This window comes from Ceratotherium simum, chromosome 1, assembly GCF_057802395.1.
Source record: "Ceratotherium simum simum isolate JZ-2026a chromosome 1, ASM5780239v1, whole genome shotgun sequence".
Lineage (NCBI taxonomy): Eukaryota > Metazoa > Chordata > Mammalia > Perissodactyla > Rhinocerotidae > Ceratotherium > Ceratotherium simum.
The window spans coordinates 61,932,344-61,951,445 of record NC_141900.1 but is presented as its reverse complement, the minus strand read 5'-3'; the positions used below and the strand labels follow the sequence as shown (position 1 = coordinate 61,951,445).

Here is a 19,102-nt window from a genome sequence, read left to right as displayed (position 1 = left end):
ATCAGGCACATTTTAGATATAAGGCCTTAGTGAAGAAAGGGTGGCTGGCTCACAAAGTGTACAGTGCAGATGGGCAGAAGATAACTAGGCACATCCTCTGAGGTAAATCAGCAAGACAATCAACTTTCCAACCATCTAAGGAGCCATCTGGGCTGCTAAGATTGTATACAGGTCCATAGAAAACATCCTGAGGGGAGTCACAGAGGCAAGATAGCGGGAACACTTTCTTTCTTCTGATCCTAATCCAGACAAAGTGTTAAATGCCATTATAAAAAACAGGAGAAATTCAATGCCATTAAAATTTGCTGGTGGACGTCCATGATGGAACAGCTGCTCCATTCAACAAGAATTTCGTGAGAGTCTACCACATGCCCCATACTGTGCTCGGCAGTGGAGATCCTTGGGTGATTTAAGCTCAGTCAGGCCCCTATCCTTAGGAAGTTCACGGGTTTATAAGACAGCTAGTCCTTTAACAAATCACTGTTAGACCAACTGCCAACTGCTGGAGTAGAGATCTGTACACAGTGCTACAGAACAGAAAGAAGAGGGAGACAAATCCAGCCTGGGGGCATGTGGACAGAGAGAATTCTCCAAAGGAGTCTCAAAGGCTGGGTAGGGCGGAGATAAGGTGGTGGCCAGCAGTGCAGACAGAGGAAGCACAATGGAGTTGTGAGAGATGCAGCGTGCTGGGCAACGGGCAATGGTGAGCAGTGCTCTGGGGCTGAAGATCACCGGGGCTGAGGCCAAATTGTGAGACCTTTATATGCCATGTCAGGGATTCTGAACTTCCCACCTGAGGCACAGTGGAAGTTTAAAAAATATAACACTGCTTTTTTCTGATTTCACAAGTATTGAATACTCATTGTTAAAAATACGGAAAACACAAAAATGAGGGAACTAAATTTATAATCATGCCTCCCAGGGATAACCACAGTGGGCATTCTGGGAGTATATTCTTTTAGTCTTTTTTCTGTACAGATAGTATCATTTTCTTCTACTAATAGTCACAATCATTCTGATTTGGAATTGTGGTAGGGAAGTAACAAGGTGCAATTCACAGTTCTTTACAGTATGCAGCAAACGTAGCCACCCTGGTCCCTGAGCCTTCAGCTCCAAAGCCCACCTGACTGGACAAACTCCCTGTTTACAAGGGCTCTGGATCAAGTGCTACGCCAACCTCAGGGACTTCATACCTTTCCTATACCTTGCCATTTAAGTCACCATTCAAAAAAGCCCAGAAACCCTTCTCCATGCCCCCTTCTACAGGACAGCAAGAAAACAAAGGTGCTGTGAGTCCAAACAACATTGGCAGCCTGGTCTAAGGAAGAGGGGGTGTTTGTACAGCAGCACGAAGATCTGTGTCCTCCCACGTGGCCCTTCTAGAGGAGCAGCTGTTCTTTGCTGTGCCTGCACCTTGCCAAGACAGGGCAAAATGTGGGCCAGATAGTCTAATGGGAGAAGAGATAGTCAGAGAATTTAGGCTGGGTCCTGACTCAGGCCTAGGAAGACCACTGCTACAATTTAAAACCAACAAAAGAAATAAAACTCATTAAAAAAAAAAAAAAAAAGACTTGCTGAAAGTCCTTAACTGACTTCTAGGGCTGCAAATGTCCCTGCCACGTGAGGCTGCATTAAAATAAGATGAAGTCTGAGCCTGACCTATTTTGGTTACCTAGAGAAGATTAGATAATGAAATACATTAATCTTCACTGTAATACCCATTCATTATCATAATGCATGTTCTATAATCTGGAGGTATTTTTGGCCTCTGAAAGACATAAATGATACCCTTCTCCCAGCTCTTTGAGATGTGTCAGTTCCTCAGAGACTGAGTCCAAGTATCTGAGTAGGAAGCCTTGGTAATCACCTTGCTCAATTCTCTTCCTTCTACAAACGAAGACACAGAAGACACAGAGAGTGACTTGCTCAAGGTCACAAAGCTAAAAGCAATGAGAACCCAGGACATTCTTGTTTCATTAAATCATTCTGCCAAAAAACTAATGTTTATTCTTTGTGAAACAAAGCAATGAAAATGAAATATGTGCCTTTTCCAGTCATTTCCTGAAAGAGTTAAAACCTAATTCTGTTTATGGATACAATAAAAACAGATCTGATTTCTCTACTGGTAACTTAGAAACTTGCTATGAGGTATTTAGAGATTATGCCTAAACCTTTATAGTATCTGATCAAGAACAACCTTTCCACTACTGTTGATGGACAACTATTCCGTCCAGGAACTGAATACATGAGAGTGTTTCTCTATTGTAAACCTATAATTGGTAGGAATTTGTAAAGTTACTTTGGGTTGTAGAGAGGACAAAGGAGGAATGCAAATTTAAGTTTTAAGAGAGAGCTTGGTAAGTAAATAAGCAAAGCCAGGAAAGATGGAATCAGTCCTTCACTGAGCTCAGGAAATGACAATCATCTCAGCTCTGCAAATGAGCTAAACTAGGGAGTGCTTAGGCAAGAATCATGAACAAGGAGTGGTTTGAAAGTGAATAAGCAGTGAATAAATCTGAAAAATAATACTGAGTGAAAAAGGAAGAATGTGTATAATGTGACACCAGGTATATGAGTTTAAAATATGCAATACAATACTAGATACTGTGTATGGACACATAAATACACAGTAAATGCATAAAACACACTTTATATAAACAGCAAATTCAGGATGAAGATCTCCGGAAAATGAGAGAAGTAATGGGGTCATTAGCCAGTCCTGGTGGTCTAGTGGTTAAGATTCGGCGCCTGGTCAGGGAACCACACTATTCGTCTGTCGATTGTCATACTGTGGCAGCTTTGTGTTGCTGTGATGCTGAAAGCTATGCCACCAGTATTTCAAATACCAGCAGGGTCACTCATGACGGTCAGGTCTTAGTGGAGCTTCCAGACTAAGAAAGACTAGGAAGAAGGACCTGGTCATCCACTTCCGAAAAAGAAATTGGCCATGAAAACCCTACGAATACCAGTGGAGCATTATCTGACACAGCACTGGAAGGCGAGAGGATGGCACAAAAAAGACAGGGCAGGGCTCTGCTCTGCTGTACACAGGGTCACTAGGAGTTGGAATCCACTCGACAGCACTAACAACAAAACATTAGTGGGGTCAAGGGGTGGTACACAGATACTGTATTGAACTATTTTATATATTTGGTCAAGTGGTAGATATTTGTTGAATATCTGAAATATTTATAATAAAAAAACTGAACTACTAGGAAAGTACCCTCTGAATTCTTTATAGTGACTAAGTTTCAAAATGAACTGTATGGAGAAAAGCCAACTCAATAACCAGTGGTCAGAGGTGAAGCACGTACCCAGAGACATCCCTTGTTAACTTCAGGCACTACCACGACGAAAACTTGTACTGTAAGTCAACTCTGCCGTTAGAGGCTGTGAGTAATTTTGGATAGGGCATGACTTGATTCACGTTCCATAGTATTTCCAGAATAATTAGTCAAGTTATGATTTGATGCTAAATATCTGATTATGAGTTCTGGCTTTCTCGCTCTCACACAGCTCTTCCTGTCTGTGAAAGCCTTTCATATTAAATATATAACTGAGCATCCTTTTTAATTTTTCCCATTTTGTGCTAGAGATCTTGGTTGGGCTAATGTTTATCTGACCTTTACAGAAGCATTCCGAGATGAGGGATGCAGCAATATGCTATCCCACTGAGGGAACAGTGCAGAACACGTAACATTTAGTACAATGGTGCATAAAATGCCAGAGCAACTTTTCTTCCTTCCACTTAAACGGATGTTTTCCAACAGCTCTTTCTGATGTGGTATCTCAAATGGAGGGGCTCACCTACAGGGTGAAGCATTAAACATATCTGCCTTACGGACCCAACTCTTTCCTTACCTCTAGAGAATGTCATAGGACACTAAGGGTTCAGAGCAGCGCTCAGCATGAGACCACTCAAAATATTCCACTCTGATCATCGTTATGAGGAATCCAAGTGATGGCTCAAATGCAAACAGGGGCAGTATAAAGCCTAAGGCCTCATTCCAGATGCTGGGAACTTATTCTGGGTCACAGAACTACAGCAATACAATGACTATATGTGCATTTTCCAGAGAATTAATAGATGTCAAGGCTTCCATTGTGTAATTTAGGACTTTTACATATTGTCTCTCATTTTCAAGGCCACTAAGATTATCAAGTTTTACGAACACTTGCCTCAAAACCTTTCTTAAGGGCCGGCCCCGTGGCTTAGCGGTTAACTGCGCGCGCTCCGCTACTGGCGGCCCGGGTTCGGATCCCGGGCGCACACCGACGCACCGCTTCTCCGGCCACGCTGAGGCCGCGTCCCACGTACAGCAACCAGAAGGATGTGCAGCTATCACATACAACTATCTACTGGGGCTTTGGGGGGAAAAATAAATAAATAAAATAAAATTATAAAAAAAAAAACCTTTCTTAAGCAGTGTTTTCAAATTTGGGAGTGCCATCTGAGGTTTATGCTCAATTTATCCTTCCTAATTGTCTTGCTGTTCCTAGGTTAGGAGAAATTCTCAGTGATTGGAGAACTAGCTAATTATCACGAAAATGATGCAAAATTAACTGATGCTGTAGCTAACTAATTTCAGCACTTTTATTCCTGCTTATTTAATAATCACTTAGACACAGTAAAAATTCCCAAATAATCAAAATGTAGCATAGTGACAGGTGAGCTGCAATGTCCTGGCTCTAGATGAGTGGGTCGCAAACGTTAGCACGGATTAGAATCACCTGAATGACTTATTAACACACCGATTGCTGGGCCCCACCTCGGAGTTTCTGAGTCCGCAAGTGTCCGGTGGGGCCTGGCAGTCTGCATTTCAAATAAGTGGCCAGGTGATGAAGATGCTGCTGTCCTTGGACCACTTTGAGAACCACTGATGTAGATCTGAGACCCTAGAGAAGGTACTTATCCTCTACAAACTCAGTTTACGCACTGTAGAAGAGGAGAATTTGGAAACTCAATTTTAGAACTTAAAAGATGCAAGCTAATTTGCCTATATATAGCATATAAACAGTATACCTTCTCTTCTACCTACATACCCTAACTCCCTCATTTCAGACAAGCTATCAGTTCCACCTATAAAGGCTGTGATTTCAAAATGAGAAAAGAGAAGCTGTTAGCCCAGAAGAAATACACATCAAGGAGCCTATCTGTATAGTTAACGTGTGAACACTTCTCATAAAACTATATTTGCACAGAGCTTGTGTGTCTGTCTGGAGAGGAGGGTGGGTTGGTTAGGAGAACTTTATCTCCCCACATTGAACACAGCAGGAAACCAGGGATCCCTATAAGGAAAGATAAGATTTAAATCATGAATACCTCTGAAATAATCCTGAACATCAGGATGAAAATCTCAAATTTACTGCCCCCTTTTCCTTTCTGTTGAAAATAGTGCAGAAGGGGAAGAGAGGGAAGGAAAAGCTGGGATTGGCTATCATTATTTCAGTTTTGAAGCAGCATTTGCCCTTCAAGTCTCCTCTTGCTTCCCAAAGTCAACACCTCCAGACTGTCCCCAAATCAAGTAAAAGGTAGGGGAGAAAAAGGGGCAGAATCGGGGGCGGGGACAGGGTAGAAAGGGTATATCCTCAACTTCCTTTCCACCTCCATCGCACAAAGCTTTTCTTTTCAGTTGCTAATGTCCTGTAAGCAGCTGGGTTCTTTTCTGTCCCAGCTCCAACAGAGGGGTAAACGAGATTAGCACTCCCCTCCTCCCCTTGCACAGCCAGCTCTAACAAAGCAATGGCACCAGGTGACAGGTGGAGTCCACCAGGCACACAGTGCTGAATCCTGATCTTCTGCATTTCCTGCAAGTGGACGAGGCTTGTTCCCAGGGTGAAATTTCCATACGAAGAAGCTAGTCTGGAGAGAAATTTCTGGCTTGGCACCTGAGCTTTGTAAACTTTCCATTTCTGATTTGTGAAAAATAAGCCCCATTTTTCTGGCCAGTTATCAACTTCAAATGTCATGATAATACAAATATAAACAACAATAGAAGCTAACCTCTATTAAGTGCTTATTATGTAGCACTTTTCTAATCTTTTCACATGCATGAACCTACTTACAAGAATCTTATTAAGCAGATCATATCATCGTTCCCGTTTTATAGATGAGGAAACTGAGGCACAGAAAGGTTAAGTAAATTTCTTAAGAGCACAATGCTACTAACTGATGGAATCCAGAGTGCCCATGACCCACCTTAATCACTCCATAAGTTATAAAGTTCGACAGATACAGATTAGGGGGCATGAATAGTTACGGTGAACACATTTTTAGTACTGAAATCAGGACACATAGGGGTGAATATAAGTGAGACTGTCCTGGAAATTCAGAGATGTACGAGAAACTCAAAAATGTAGGTATCCCAGGGATGGTGGAGAAGACCTTTTGTGGGAGAAATGAGGGTCTTGGAGGCAGGGGCCCCAATGTGACCTTGCTTCAGACCCTTTGTGGTCTTAGCACGTATTTTAATCTTTCAGAGTTTCGGTTACCTAATCTCTGAAAATGGATTGATGTGAGGGTTAAGTTGTCTAAATTCTTCATAAAATGTTATAGAAATATCAGTTTTTATTGTTTCATGGCACATCAGCAAGCTTCCAGACAGAAAGGCCTGGGAAAATCACGTGGCGGCAGAATCCCTCAGGACTCACGGCCCAGAGGGAGGACTAACAGAAGGAGGTAGAACTCACCCCCGACAACGACGAATGCTGCAGTGAACACCAGTCCCCCCCCAACAGAAGCACCTGATGCATTCATTTCACTGTTTACAATCACGGCTACGTAGAGCTTGACCACGTGCTTCTCTACATCATCATAGTGGAGGGCTTCACAGTAACATGGGATTTCATTCTCTACCCTCCCACCTTGCCTCAGGCCTCAAGGCCCATGCTGGAAGCATTTCCTGCAGGTTAAGAGTGCGAGTTCAGCCGCTCTGTTAAGGGCGCTATGAGGATGCTTCTAAGTCTTTAATCTTTCCCAAAACTGGTCAGATAGATGCATCGACTCATCCATCTATCCACCCACCCACCCAATGTTTATTAAGCATCTACAATGTTCTGGTCGCTGCATTAAGACACTGGAGATATCAGATGATCTTCTTTGACCAAGGCCTTCAACCCAGTCTCAGCTCTACCACCACAAATTGGAGCACGTAGGGCATTTGAGGTGTACAAGATGATGACCAACCCTTCATCTCACTCCAGAGCAAATTCCCAGGGTTCCCCACCCCCTTCCTTTTACGGTCTCCAAAACTAGCTTCTCTCTGGATACGGATTTTAGAGGACTGCACAGTATTTGAAGATTAATTTAGGAAGAACTAACTTCTTGAAAATATTAGGTTTTCCTATTAAAATTACGAGATGGCTCTTCACTAATTTGGCTCTTCTTTAAGATATACTGATTTTTAATAAGTTAGATCTAGGTTACCAGGTCACTAACTCTAACAAAGCATATAAGAAACAAACAATAATAATAATGAAATAGAAAGGAAACAAAATCAAATCCTGAAAAGCAGAAATGTCCCCAACACCCTGTCTCCTCCTCCAGGGGTCTCCATTCCACATCCTAGTCAACTGATCAATCAAAATGTAAAGAACACTTACTCAGGGCTGTCTGGATATCCTTTTCTCCATTTTTCACTTCTGTCAAAAATCCCTTCAAAAATTTGAGACCTCTAAAACAAAAAAGAAGAAGAGATATTATTTTCAAAGTTCACCTACGTTGAATGGGTAAAAAGAAATGGCCGACATCAGCTTCTTTTTCAATAATATCTTGGGCACAGCAGTAAACAGGTCAAGTCATACGGCAGTCCTTTCTGAGTTTCTTCCCTCTCATTTCCCTTTACCTTGCTCTGGACCCTTTTCATCTGACATACCTAAACAGTGCTTCTCCAAATGTGGTCCCAGGACCAGCGGCCTCAGCACCATCTGGGAACTTCATAGAAATGCAAATTCTGGGGCCCCACTCCAGACTTACTAAATAAGAAACTCTGGGTTTCTGTGTGTTTAACAAGCCTTCCAGGTGATTCTGATGCCATGAAAGTTTTCAATTCACTGACTTAAAGAGAAACCAATCAACTTTATCGTCCTTAAGATTCCTATCTTATATATTCTATTTAACAATGTTTATCACCATCAAGAGGGAGGCAAGAAAAAAAAAAAGGTGGCGTTCTAGTCATCAGGCCTTCTGGAAAAGGCTATGCCATTGGGTTAGATCCTTCACTTAAAAGTAGTCTCCTTTGCGTAACAAGTTTTTCTTGGTAACACTTCAGCTGAGCTGGATTTTAACTGCTGCGCCACCCCGCTGCCTCACCTCTTCAGCCACAAGAGGGCTTCTGTAGCCGAGTTCCTAACCTGGGCTACATCAGCCTCCACTTCATGCAGTACTATCTTCTGGAGGGTGGTAAACTCTTCCTTGTTGGTTATATACTTCTGATTTACTTTCTGCAGGAAAAGCAGGGAAACAAACTAAGTTAAAAATGCCAAAGCTATCAAGCAAATCAGTACAGTATTGAGACTCAGAAGTTTGTCAAGCAGGTCTCCAAGAAATCAAAATAAATTAAGCCTCTATTACTTCCTTATGTTTTCAAGGTAATGTTTTTTCATTTGAGAATTCTTGTGAAGCTTTAGCTAGAATAAAATAGTCTCAGTGTTTTAAAGTACTGTTTTTAAAGTATTTTTTTCTGCCTCAGAACCTTTCTCACAGCTGGCCTATACTTTTCACCTGAGTATAAAATTCAACAATCATTTGTTTCTGAATGAGGTTTCAAGCAACTACTCCCTTCAAATACACAGTCTCCACAGAGACAAGTTAGTATATTCACCTTAATATTTCCAACAAGATCCATTTTAACAGGAGCAAACACCGTAGGGCCAAGTTTGTCTAGAAGAAAAGATTGAAAACATCTTTGAAAAAGCAGTTTTTTCAAGTGGGACATATTTTTTATTGTAACAATAAATTTAGCAGATTTTTCCCCAAAAACCTTCTATTCTTTGCTTTTAAATCATTTTCTAAACATAAGCTTCAAAGGCTTTTAGGATATCGTCATCACCTTTTTCTATTAACACTGCTCTGAGGTGAGTAACTATAATAAAGTCCTAAGTGGCAGGTGAGGATAATCTTAAAAGTTTAGAATGTATATGGTAATCCTCAGGGCTGCACTGTCCAATATGAGAGCCACTAGATATCTGGCTATTTAGCAGTTTCGATGTAGCTATTCTAAATTGAAATGTACTGTAAGTGTAAAATACATACATGTAAAATACATACCAGATTTCAAAGACTTAGTACCAAAAAAGAATGCAAAATATCTCATTAATGGTTCTTTTATATTTGATTACATGTTGAGATGATATTTTGGATATACTAGGTTAGCTAAAATACATTATTAAAATTAGTAATTATTTTAAATTACTTTTAACTACTTAATAATTGGCTTACAGATTCAATGTAATCTTAATCAAAATCCCAACAGGTTTTTTAACAGAAATTGAAAATCTAAAATTTATATGGGCATGTAAAGGACCTAGAATTGCCAAAACAATCTTGAAAAAGAAGAACAAAATTGGAAGACCTACATTATCTGATTTCAAGCCTACTATAAAGGCACAGTAATTAAGACACTGTAGTATTGGCATAAGGAAAAACAAACAGATCATTGGAACAGAAGAGAGAGTCCAGAAACACACCCACACCTATGAGGTCGGTTGATTTTCAACAAAGCTGCCAAAGTAATGTAAAAGGGAAAAGAATGTTTTTCACAACTGGTTCTTGAACAACCAGATCTCATAAGGAAAAAAAAAAGAATCTCAACGCTTACCTCACACCACATACAAATACTAACTCTAAGATAGATCATAGATGTAAAAATAAAATCAAAACTAAAGAGTATAGAAGACAACACAGGAGAGTATCTTCAAGTCCTTGGGGGTTAGCAAAGATTTCTTAGGACACTGAAAGCACTAACTATAAAAGAAAGAAAACAGATAAATTGAATTTCATGAAAATTAAAAACCTGGCTCTTCAAAAGACATCATTAAGAAAAGAAATGGGCAAGCCACAGTCCAGGGGAAAATATTCATAATGCACATGTTTGCAATGGAATGTTATTCAGAATATATAAAGAACTCTTACAACTCAAAATAAAAAGCAAATTAACCAACTTTTAAAAATGGATGAAAGATCTGAACAGACTTCACAACAGAAGAAATAGCAATGGCCAATAATTATATGAAAAAGTGCTCAACATCATTAGTCATTACGGAAATGCAAATTAAAGCCACAACAAGATACCAATAAAGACTCACAGGAATGGCAAGAACCAAAAATGCTGACACCACCAAGAGTTAGTGAAGATGTGAAGTAACCAGAATACTCACACACTACTGTTGGAAGTGCACCATTGTGCAACCGCTCTTTATAAAGTTAAACATACGAACCCTATGAATCAGCAATACCATGCCTAGGTATCTACTCAAGAGAAATGAGAGCCAGCCCTGATGGCCTAGTGGTTAAAGTTTGGCGCACTCCACTTCAGTGGCCCAGGTCCGGTTGCCCGGGCACAGAACCACACCACCTGTCTGTCAGTAGCCATGCTATGGTGGCGGCTCACGTAGAACTAGAAGCACTTACAACTAGAATATACAACTATGTACTGGGGCTTTGGGGAAGGGAAAAAAAAAGAGAGAGGAAGATTGGCAACAGATATTAACTCAGGGCGAATATTTCCCAGCAAGAAAAAAAGAGAGAAATGAAAACATATGCCCATAGACACAAAAGTGTTCAGAGCAATTTCATTTACAATACCCTCAAACAAGAAACTACTCAAACATCCATCAATAGAAGAATGAATAAACAAACTGTGGCATATTCATTTAATAGAATACTATTCAGCAATAGAAAGGAATGAACGACTGATATATGTAACAACAAGGATGACAACACTATACTGAGAGAAAAAGCCAGATGCAAAAGAGTATGTAATACGATTCCATTTATATGAGATTTTGGAACAGGCAAAGCTAATCCATGGTGACAGAAATCAGTAAAATGCTTGCCTCGAGCTGGATAATAGGTTGGGGACTGACTGGCACAGGGAACGTTCTGGGGTGATGAAAACATTCTATGTCTTGATAGGGATGTGGATTACATAGGTAGGTGCATTTGTCAAAACTCACTGAAACATAACACAAGTTCTATGCAAGTCATACCTCGATTTAAAAAAAAGATGCATAGTTAAAGGTCATATAGCAAATTTCAAAACATTAGTGATTCCCGGTACTAGTGACTCTATAAAAAGTAAACGTAATCTGAACTTAAATTTATACATGTAATATTCTTTTAATCTTTGAAAAAAAGTTTTAACTGGTAAAATTTTTTTTCATAATACCAATGGATTTGAAGGTCTGTTCCTCAACTACTTTCACTTTTGCTTCAAGTATGATTTCCAGAAAACAGAATTCCATTTTTTCATTACATTACTCTGAGGTCAATATTTAATCATAATTAGAAATGAAATGGAAACACGCAATAATGCCTAAGGTCATACAGTTTTAACTATGTGGCTGGTGATATGAAGAGGTAGCTAAGAAGAAGTGCCATCTCACTGTACACAGAGTTTAGGACATTTCTACTGCAAAATAACTGCGGTGAGAGAGATTCCAGAGACTAATGAATTTAACGCAAATGCAGCAATCTTACCTAATACTGGAACCACAGCATAACATGATGCCAAGAATGCTTCTGTGGGAATGCCACTGTCTTCCAGAAGTTCAATGTCACTAAAGCTAGACGATTTGGAGATACAGAGAAGGAAAGATTGAAAATACAACATTAGCACTCTGCAGTTCAGGGGTAGTCATGAAAACAGCTGCCCCTCTGTAGGCAGATTGTTTGGCCTGATTTCACAGATATGCCCCAGTGATTATTTTTCTATTATAACATAGTCTAATAAAATCATTTTCCAAAGATAATCCACAAAAGCAAGCTAAAATTCGTTCACAGAGTATACTCTCACGATCCAATTCCTTCTCACCCACAGCTTCCGACAAGGTAATAGTAAAGCGGGTACTTGGTATACCATATTCCCTATTCTGTTAGAAGACACCATCACCTGAAAGGAACACCAGGACTGATTTTTTTTAGAAGGGAAGCTGGGGTCCAACTGTCAGTGATTTTAGAGAGTACAGAATACCTGGTGTTCATGGTACTAAAGAAAGTTGGGATAACTTCTTGGCCTTCTTCCCAGTGGGATTCTGGAGTGCTACTTGAGGAGTTTGATCCAGGCTGTGCCAAGTTGTTGTCACGATTTCCCAGGTTTTCCTCTCCATCTTCCTTCATTATTTCACCTTGGACTGCAAAGTAGAAGATACCTATTACTAACCCTATTAGTTATTTATTATAAAAATTAATATATATTCACTGTTGAACATTTCTAAAACATAGAAAAGTACACAGAATAAAAATCAATGAAATACTATACACATACTCACATATATACATATACTCACACAAACAAAATTGGGTTTAAATATATGTAGATTTGTATCTTGCTTGTTTTCACTGAACAGTACATCATGAACATTTTCATTATTATTCAATACTCTTCAAAACATGATTTTAATGACCATGTAATATTGCATCATGCTCATGTGGAGGGCATTTAGGTGGTTTCTAAAATTTTGCTTATTATAAATACAAAGTCAATCCTCATTATTAGTATATTCAGTATTTGCAAATCTGCCTGCTTGTTAAAGTTTATTGGTAATCCTAAAATCAATGCTGGTGGCACTTGTACAGTCATTTGTGGGCATGTGCAGAGTGGTGAAAAATCTGAGTCACCTGACGTTCCCAGCTGAGGTTGAACAAGGTGACACTCTGCCTTCTTGTTTCAGCTCTCATCCTGCACACAAGTGTGTTTATTTAGTGCCATTTTTGTACTTTTGTGCATTTTGTTGTTGATGTCACTGTTTAAAAGGGCCCCAAGTGTAGTGCTGTCTAGTGTTCCTAAGTGCATGAAGACTGTGATGTGCCTTATGGAGAAAAATACATGTGGTAGATAAGCTTTATTCAAGCTTGAGTTATAGTGCTGTTGGCCATGGGTTCAATATTAATGAATCAACAATATATATTTAACAGGGTATCTTTAAACAGAAACACACATAAAACAAGGTTATGTATTAACCAGTCGACAAAAATGTTGTGAACAGAGGCTCACAGGAACCTAACCCTGTATTTCCCCTAGGAGCAATGGTTCAGTATTCGCTAATTCAGTGTCTGCAGTGACTTTACAGAACATAACTACCGTGAATAATGAGAATTGACTGTAATGTCATAAAGAACATCCCTGTCCACAGATGTCTGTCCTTAAATCTAACTATTACCTGAGAACAAATTTCCTGGAAGTAAATTTACTGGGTTTAATAAATAACAATACTGTTTCAATAGAAATTATCCTGTCTTTATTATTTACTCCAGGGATAAGACTTCAGTGATGTGTGGATTGCTTGCCTCAGATTAACACCTACAAAAATGTGTCTTCTTTTTTTCCCAACTCATTTGGAAAAACAGGGTCCCTTATTTCAGGGTAGATAAGGAGGAAATTTTTTTTAAACTTTATTTTCAAAATATTTATTAAACACTTCCAACTCTATTAAAAGCTCTAATATGGTTGTCTTGGACTGATCTGAAGTTGCTGTTAGTGGTCAGAGCCAATGGAACTAGCAAATTCAAAAAGGCAGCATTTTCAACCTCAGGCTATTACCTAAAACGTGGGACTTTGGGTTGATGACAACAGAGAAGGCTAGGTGAAAACCTGATGGTGGCTGGTGAACTCTGACATCCTCAGGCCTCACCAGAAACCAGGAAGACAGAAAACTGAACTGCCATAACTTTACACACTCTTAAGTCTGACATCACAGCCAAAGTCCCAAGGACTCAGACACAGAGTGGAAGGCCTGTGACATACTCACACTCTCTACAAAGTCAGCACAGCTACTGCTCACTGCAGCCCACGGACAACACAGCTCCCACTCAGGAACAGTGAGTGGGAGAGTTCGTCTCAGTCTGCCTTTTCAACACAGGGTCAGATGGGGTGACAGAATGTCGTCAACTGACCTGTGTTGGTGAGCTAACATCCGCCTCAGGAGCTACCTAGTACACTGTCTCCAGGTCAATTCCCATCAAGGGTCATATCACGGATTATGAATCAAACCCCCAAGATCCTATTGTTCAACGATTTGCTTCAGACTTTACTTTTGTTTTTACCTGTTATACGATCATCTGTATTTTCTTCACTTGATGTGCTGCAATCCCTCTCTGAAGGTTTTAAATGTAAGGAGCTCTTGTTTTTCATTAGGATTTCTTCATCATCATTCATTTCCATATTTAAAGATCCATTTTCACAATTGTTTAACTCCATTTGCCTGAAAATTTTTTAAAAGGGAAAAAGCCAAAAAGTCCAATTATTTGGTCATACATAGATTGCCCAGGTAGATCTTATTCTGAGGAATGGTGAAAGGGTTCACAACCACCAACTCACGTTAACATTGATTAAAAAATAGAATTGTTAAATTAAGCCAAACCTCTCACCCTCCTGCCTCGAAGGCAGGAATCTGTGATGGAAGTTCAGAAATCAAAGAGCCATCCATGGCTCTGCATGTACCCTCAGCTGGCTCAAACTTCCTGCTCCCACCAGCAACAGGAAACAGTCATTGTCAGCTCTTTGGTTTCAATCAGCTTTCTACAGGTACCACACTTAACACTCTTCTCACTTTCCTCAGCTTCTCCCTGGGAGGTCTTTCCTCTCTCCTCAGATCTCAAAATCACTGGCCACTTAGATGTGTTTGCCTAGCAGTTAACTGTCTAGAAGCCACATGCTGGGGTCAGGGGAGAACACTCCCCGCACAGTACGTCTGACAGAAAACACTCGGGAGGACACAATACAGCTTGAGGATCTGCTGCTCTTCAGGGTAAGAGAAAAGTCTATTTAACATGCAAGTGGAACAGCTGATTCAGTTAAAGGGACAATCATACATCTTATTATGAGTGATTAGACCCAGCAAAATTGGAACAAAAATATATTCTTCCATTAAAAATAAAGGGAAATAAGGGGCCGGCCTGGTGGCACAAGTGGTTAAGTGCACGCGCTCCGCTGCGGCGGCCCAGGGTTTGCTGGTTCAGATCCTGGGCGCACACCAACGCACTGCTTGGCAAGCCATGTGGTGGCAGCGTCCCATATAAAGTAGAGGAAGATGGGCACGGATGTTAGCCCAGGGCCAGTCTTCCTCAGCAAAAAGAGGAGGATTGGCATCGGATGTTAGCTCAGGGCTGATCTTCCTCACAAAAAAACAATAAATAAAGGGAAATAAAATAAAGGGAAAGGTCCAAGCTACATGGTGACTCCAGTAAAAATATTTATTTCCTAAAGAAACACCATATTTCATCTTAGCAATTAAAAATGTAGGAGTATATTGAGGAACTACCTCAAAAAAAACAACATCTACAAGATGTTCCTAGCAGAAATATTTAGAACAGGAGAAAATTGTTAACAACAAAATTGGGAACAATCTTTGCACTAAAGAAGCAAACAATAGCATATGCAGAGAGGAAATATTAAATAATTTGAAAGAACAAATATACGGACTATGTCAAAATATGGGATCGCTTATACAAAATAAGAACAAAACAAAGACCCCAAATAATAGTAATATAACTATGTAAACGCCTATTTTTTTTTAATTGAAGGACCATTTAGAGGAAGAAATAGTTTAGATTTTGACATTGTTTTTTTTTCAGCCTGTAAAGCTACCTAAGATTTTTATTTTTAAACAAAACAAAATAGCACTGTCTTTCCTGGATAAAAGCACACTTAAACCCAAGGCTCAGCTCCTCCACAGGAGAGGAGGTTCCCACCCTCAGTACACCAGAGAGATTAAAGTTACTATGCGAAGGGTGGGATCCACATCCCAGGGAGAAGGCAAACACCTTCCTTAGGAGTCACTGCTGAAGGGAAAGTCCCCATCACTTCAGGCTCACCCAAAAGAGGAAAATCAGATACTCTTTCCTTCTGCTATCATCTCAGATCATGAGGAAAACCACCATACGATCAAAATAGTCTCATTTTTTTAAACTAGGAATAACAATATTCTTATTTTTTTATTTTTAGAAAGAAGAAAAAATAAAAAAAATTACTGTACCTTTCCAATGAATTATGAATCGGTACAACAGGATGTTTCATCTTTAAAAGAAGCAAAGAAACGAAATGTTAAACTTCCAACACAGCATATTCGAGTTTTATCACATATGAAAGTGGTAAATATGACCATAACATATACTGCCCCACTCAACAAGAACAATTTTAGATCCTCCCAAAAAAAGAGAGTCATTGATACCAACCAGTCCTTCATATTTATTCAAATAAGGGTACCCAAATTTCAAAGGAAAAGGAAGATGATCTTTCGAAGGACCTAATTATCATAGCCAAACCCTTGGTGGTTGGCTTTCTGGTAATTTCAGTTATGCTCATCAAACACTAATAAACATCAAACTATAATGCAACATTGCATCAAACACTGGAAGTATAAGGGTAACTAGTATGGGGTTCCTCCCCTTAAGGTAATTTCAATATAGAGTAAAGCTAAAATAGGGGTATGCATAGAGGAGGAGCTCTTAGCGCAATTTAGGGAATCAGGAAAGAAGAGATTAAATCCTGAAGGACAAATAAGAGCTAAGCAGGGAAAGATAGGTGACAAGGGCATTCCTGGCACTGGGAAGTGGCACAAAGATGTGGGGGGAGCTACAAGCAGTTAATACGTTCAAGCCAGGTAATGACAGAGAAAGAAGCTAGGATGAAGGAAGGGGCTAAGAAGTTTTGACTTTAACCTGCAGGCAATGAGGGAGCCACTGAAAAGTCTAGGTAAAGTGGTCCAATTTACACTGTATGAGTAGAAATACCATCAGTTGCCTGGAAGGGTGAGGCTGAAGGCGACTAGTTAGAAGGCTACCACAAATCTCAGCAAGACTCACTGGACAAGGAGGCTGGAGAAGAGACATCAGAGACACGTTTAGGTGGTAAAATTGTGAAAACTGACTAGATATAGTGGACTGAGGGCAGATATAAAAGTGGACATAAAGGAAAGTCCACTAAAAATATGTCTTTATCAGTTGCCAAATGGTGATGGAGAACATAGCTCAGAATACCACTTTCTTAACTATTCAGTTTTTCATTATGCCATGGGGCAGCCAAGCTGAGCTGGACTGTTACCTTGTTGGACTTGAGCATGGCCAGCTGTGGTGATGCTGGGGGTGTGCGATACAGCAGCTCCGAGGTGAAGGCTGCATTTGCGATCTGCATGCATTCTTCCAAAGTCTTCAGAAAAGTATTGCAGGTTGATTTTAGCAGAGTTCCCACATCAATTCCCTCCTAGGAAACAATCAGAGTGGAAGACTCCTTTACCTTGCCAAAAAAGAAAAAGCCCAATGGTGGGATGTCTTTAGAGGTTTTTATCCACAACATATGTACCCACCTATTCTGCTGGAAAAATTTGTACATCAATTACAGAAGAAAAAGACTGAATGAGTCCAATTTATCTATTAACCATACACAAGCCTTACCCTCAATCTGATCCTTCACACTCACCCACCGCTCCAGCTGAAGGCAACAACCTCTTTCAACTCAACAATATTATATGCCAGCACTGTGGCAGGTGCTGGGCACAGAGCCCTCATGGAGTTTCCAGTCTATAAGGGGTGGCAGACATGAAACAGGGAATCACACAGACTGAAGACCAGAGGGATCAATGGAAAAACGTCTCCCATTGCCTGAGTAAAATAAGGTTCTAGGATAGAAGCATTAGAAACCACAAATCATGCATTGTTTGCTCTCAGAATGGGTTTTTTGGCTTTCAGTACAGGCGAGTCTAAGGGGTGTCAGCAACTGGAATTCCTTTGAACAGCTAATCATTTTTTTTCTCCAAGTTATTTTACTTGTTCAGGGTGTTTTTCCTCTGGATATTGATATTAATAAGTCGTTTAGGAAACCGAGGCCACACCTTGACTAGAGAGTACGGTAACCACGTCTCAGTGGTATTAAAGTAACCAGACTTGGCCCAAGATGGAGTCGCTCATGCTAAGCCTCACATCAGCAAATCAAAAACTTAACTAAGTTTCTATGCTCAGCTCCCCCAGAAAGAGAAGGCTTAGGTCAACCAACCAGCACTTCCCTGCTCAGCACTAGTTACCTAACCTGGCTCTAAGACTGCCCTTTGCTCCACATAAGGAAAGTAACTCTGCTTTACCCAGTCGGCAAATGCCCAGGTTAACTTCCTTGTTCCTGCTCACTTCGGTCTACAAAAATCTCTAGCCTTGCGTAGCTCTTCAGAGCTCATTTCTATCTGCTAGATTGGATGCTGCTTGATTCATGAATTGCTGAATAAAGCCAATAAGATCTCTAAAATTTACTCAGTTGAATTTTGTTCTTTTCCAGTGGCCTCTATATTTTCTTCAATTTTGTATTTCTAACAAGCTAGCAGGTGATGTTACTGGTTGTGGATCACTATTATTCTGACATCAATTACAATGTGTCGTCCCCCCCCCCCCCCCGCACCATCAAACAATTCTCCAACACCAGCTGTCCTATTATTCAACTAAATTCTGACACTATCTACCTGAGGTAGCATCAGATCTCACAGGTTAAGAGCTCAGTCCTATAAGACTGCTCCCCACCCTCCACTTCAGACACCAATGGCAAGTCCAGGTTGTCACCTGTGCTGACTGACCCACTACAGATCGGAGATTTCAACAACCCCCTCCCTGCGTTTGATTAATTTGCTAGAGCAGTTCATGGAACTCAGAAAAACATTTTACTTACTAGATTACCAGTTTATTATAAAAGGATATAACTCAGGAACAGCCAGATGGAAGAGATGCATAGGGCAAGGCATGTGGGAATTGGTTCGGAGCTTCCATGCTCTCTGAGTACACCACTTTCCCCGAATCTTCACCTGTTCACCAACTCAGGCACTCTCTGAACCTCATCCTTTGGCCTATGGAAGCTTCATTACATAGGCAGGATTGATTAAATCATTGGCCATTGGTGACTGAACT

The 19,102-nt window shown here is 40.2% G+C and overlaps 1 protein-coding gene across 2 annotated transcripts in view; it reads right to left on the bottom strand.

Annotated features, from left to right (window-relative positions):
- The window catches only part of PLEKHA8 (pleckstrin homology domain containing A8), a 52,985-nt gene that overhangs the window by 13,212 nt on the left and 20,671 nt on the right, over nucleotides 1-19,102 (bottom strand). For both annotated transcript variants that reach the window (XM_004418869.3, XM_087429150.1), the window contains exons 5-12: nucleotides 17,262-17,420; nucleotides 16,195-16,235; nucleotides 14,264-14,421; nucleotides 12,192-12,351; nucleotides 11,699-11,784; nucleotides 8,823-8,881; nucleotides 8,312-8,442; nucleotides 7,603-7,673 (exon numbers count right to left, since the gene is read on the bottom strand). In XM_004418869.3, the coding sequence (XP_004418926.1) occupies nucleotides 7,603-7,673; nucleotides 8,312-8,442; nucleotides 8,823-8,881; nucleotides 11,699-11,784; nucleotides 12,192-12,351; nucleotides 14,264-14,421; nucleotides 16,195-16,235; nucleotides 17,262-17,420 (865 nt within the window). The remainder of the gene's footprint in view (nucleotides 1-7,602; nucleotides 7,674-8,311; nucleotides 8,443-8,822; nucleotides 8,882-11,698; nucleotides 11,785-12,191; nucleotides 12,352-14,263; nucleotides 14,422-16,194; nucleotides 16,236-17,261; nucleotides 17,421-19,102) is intronic.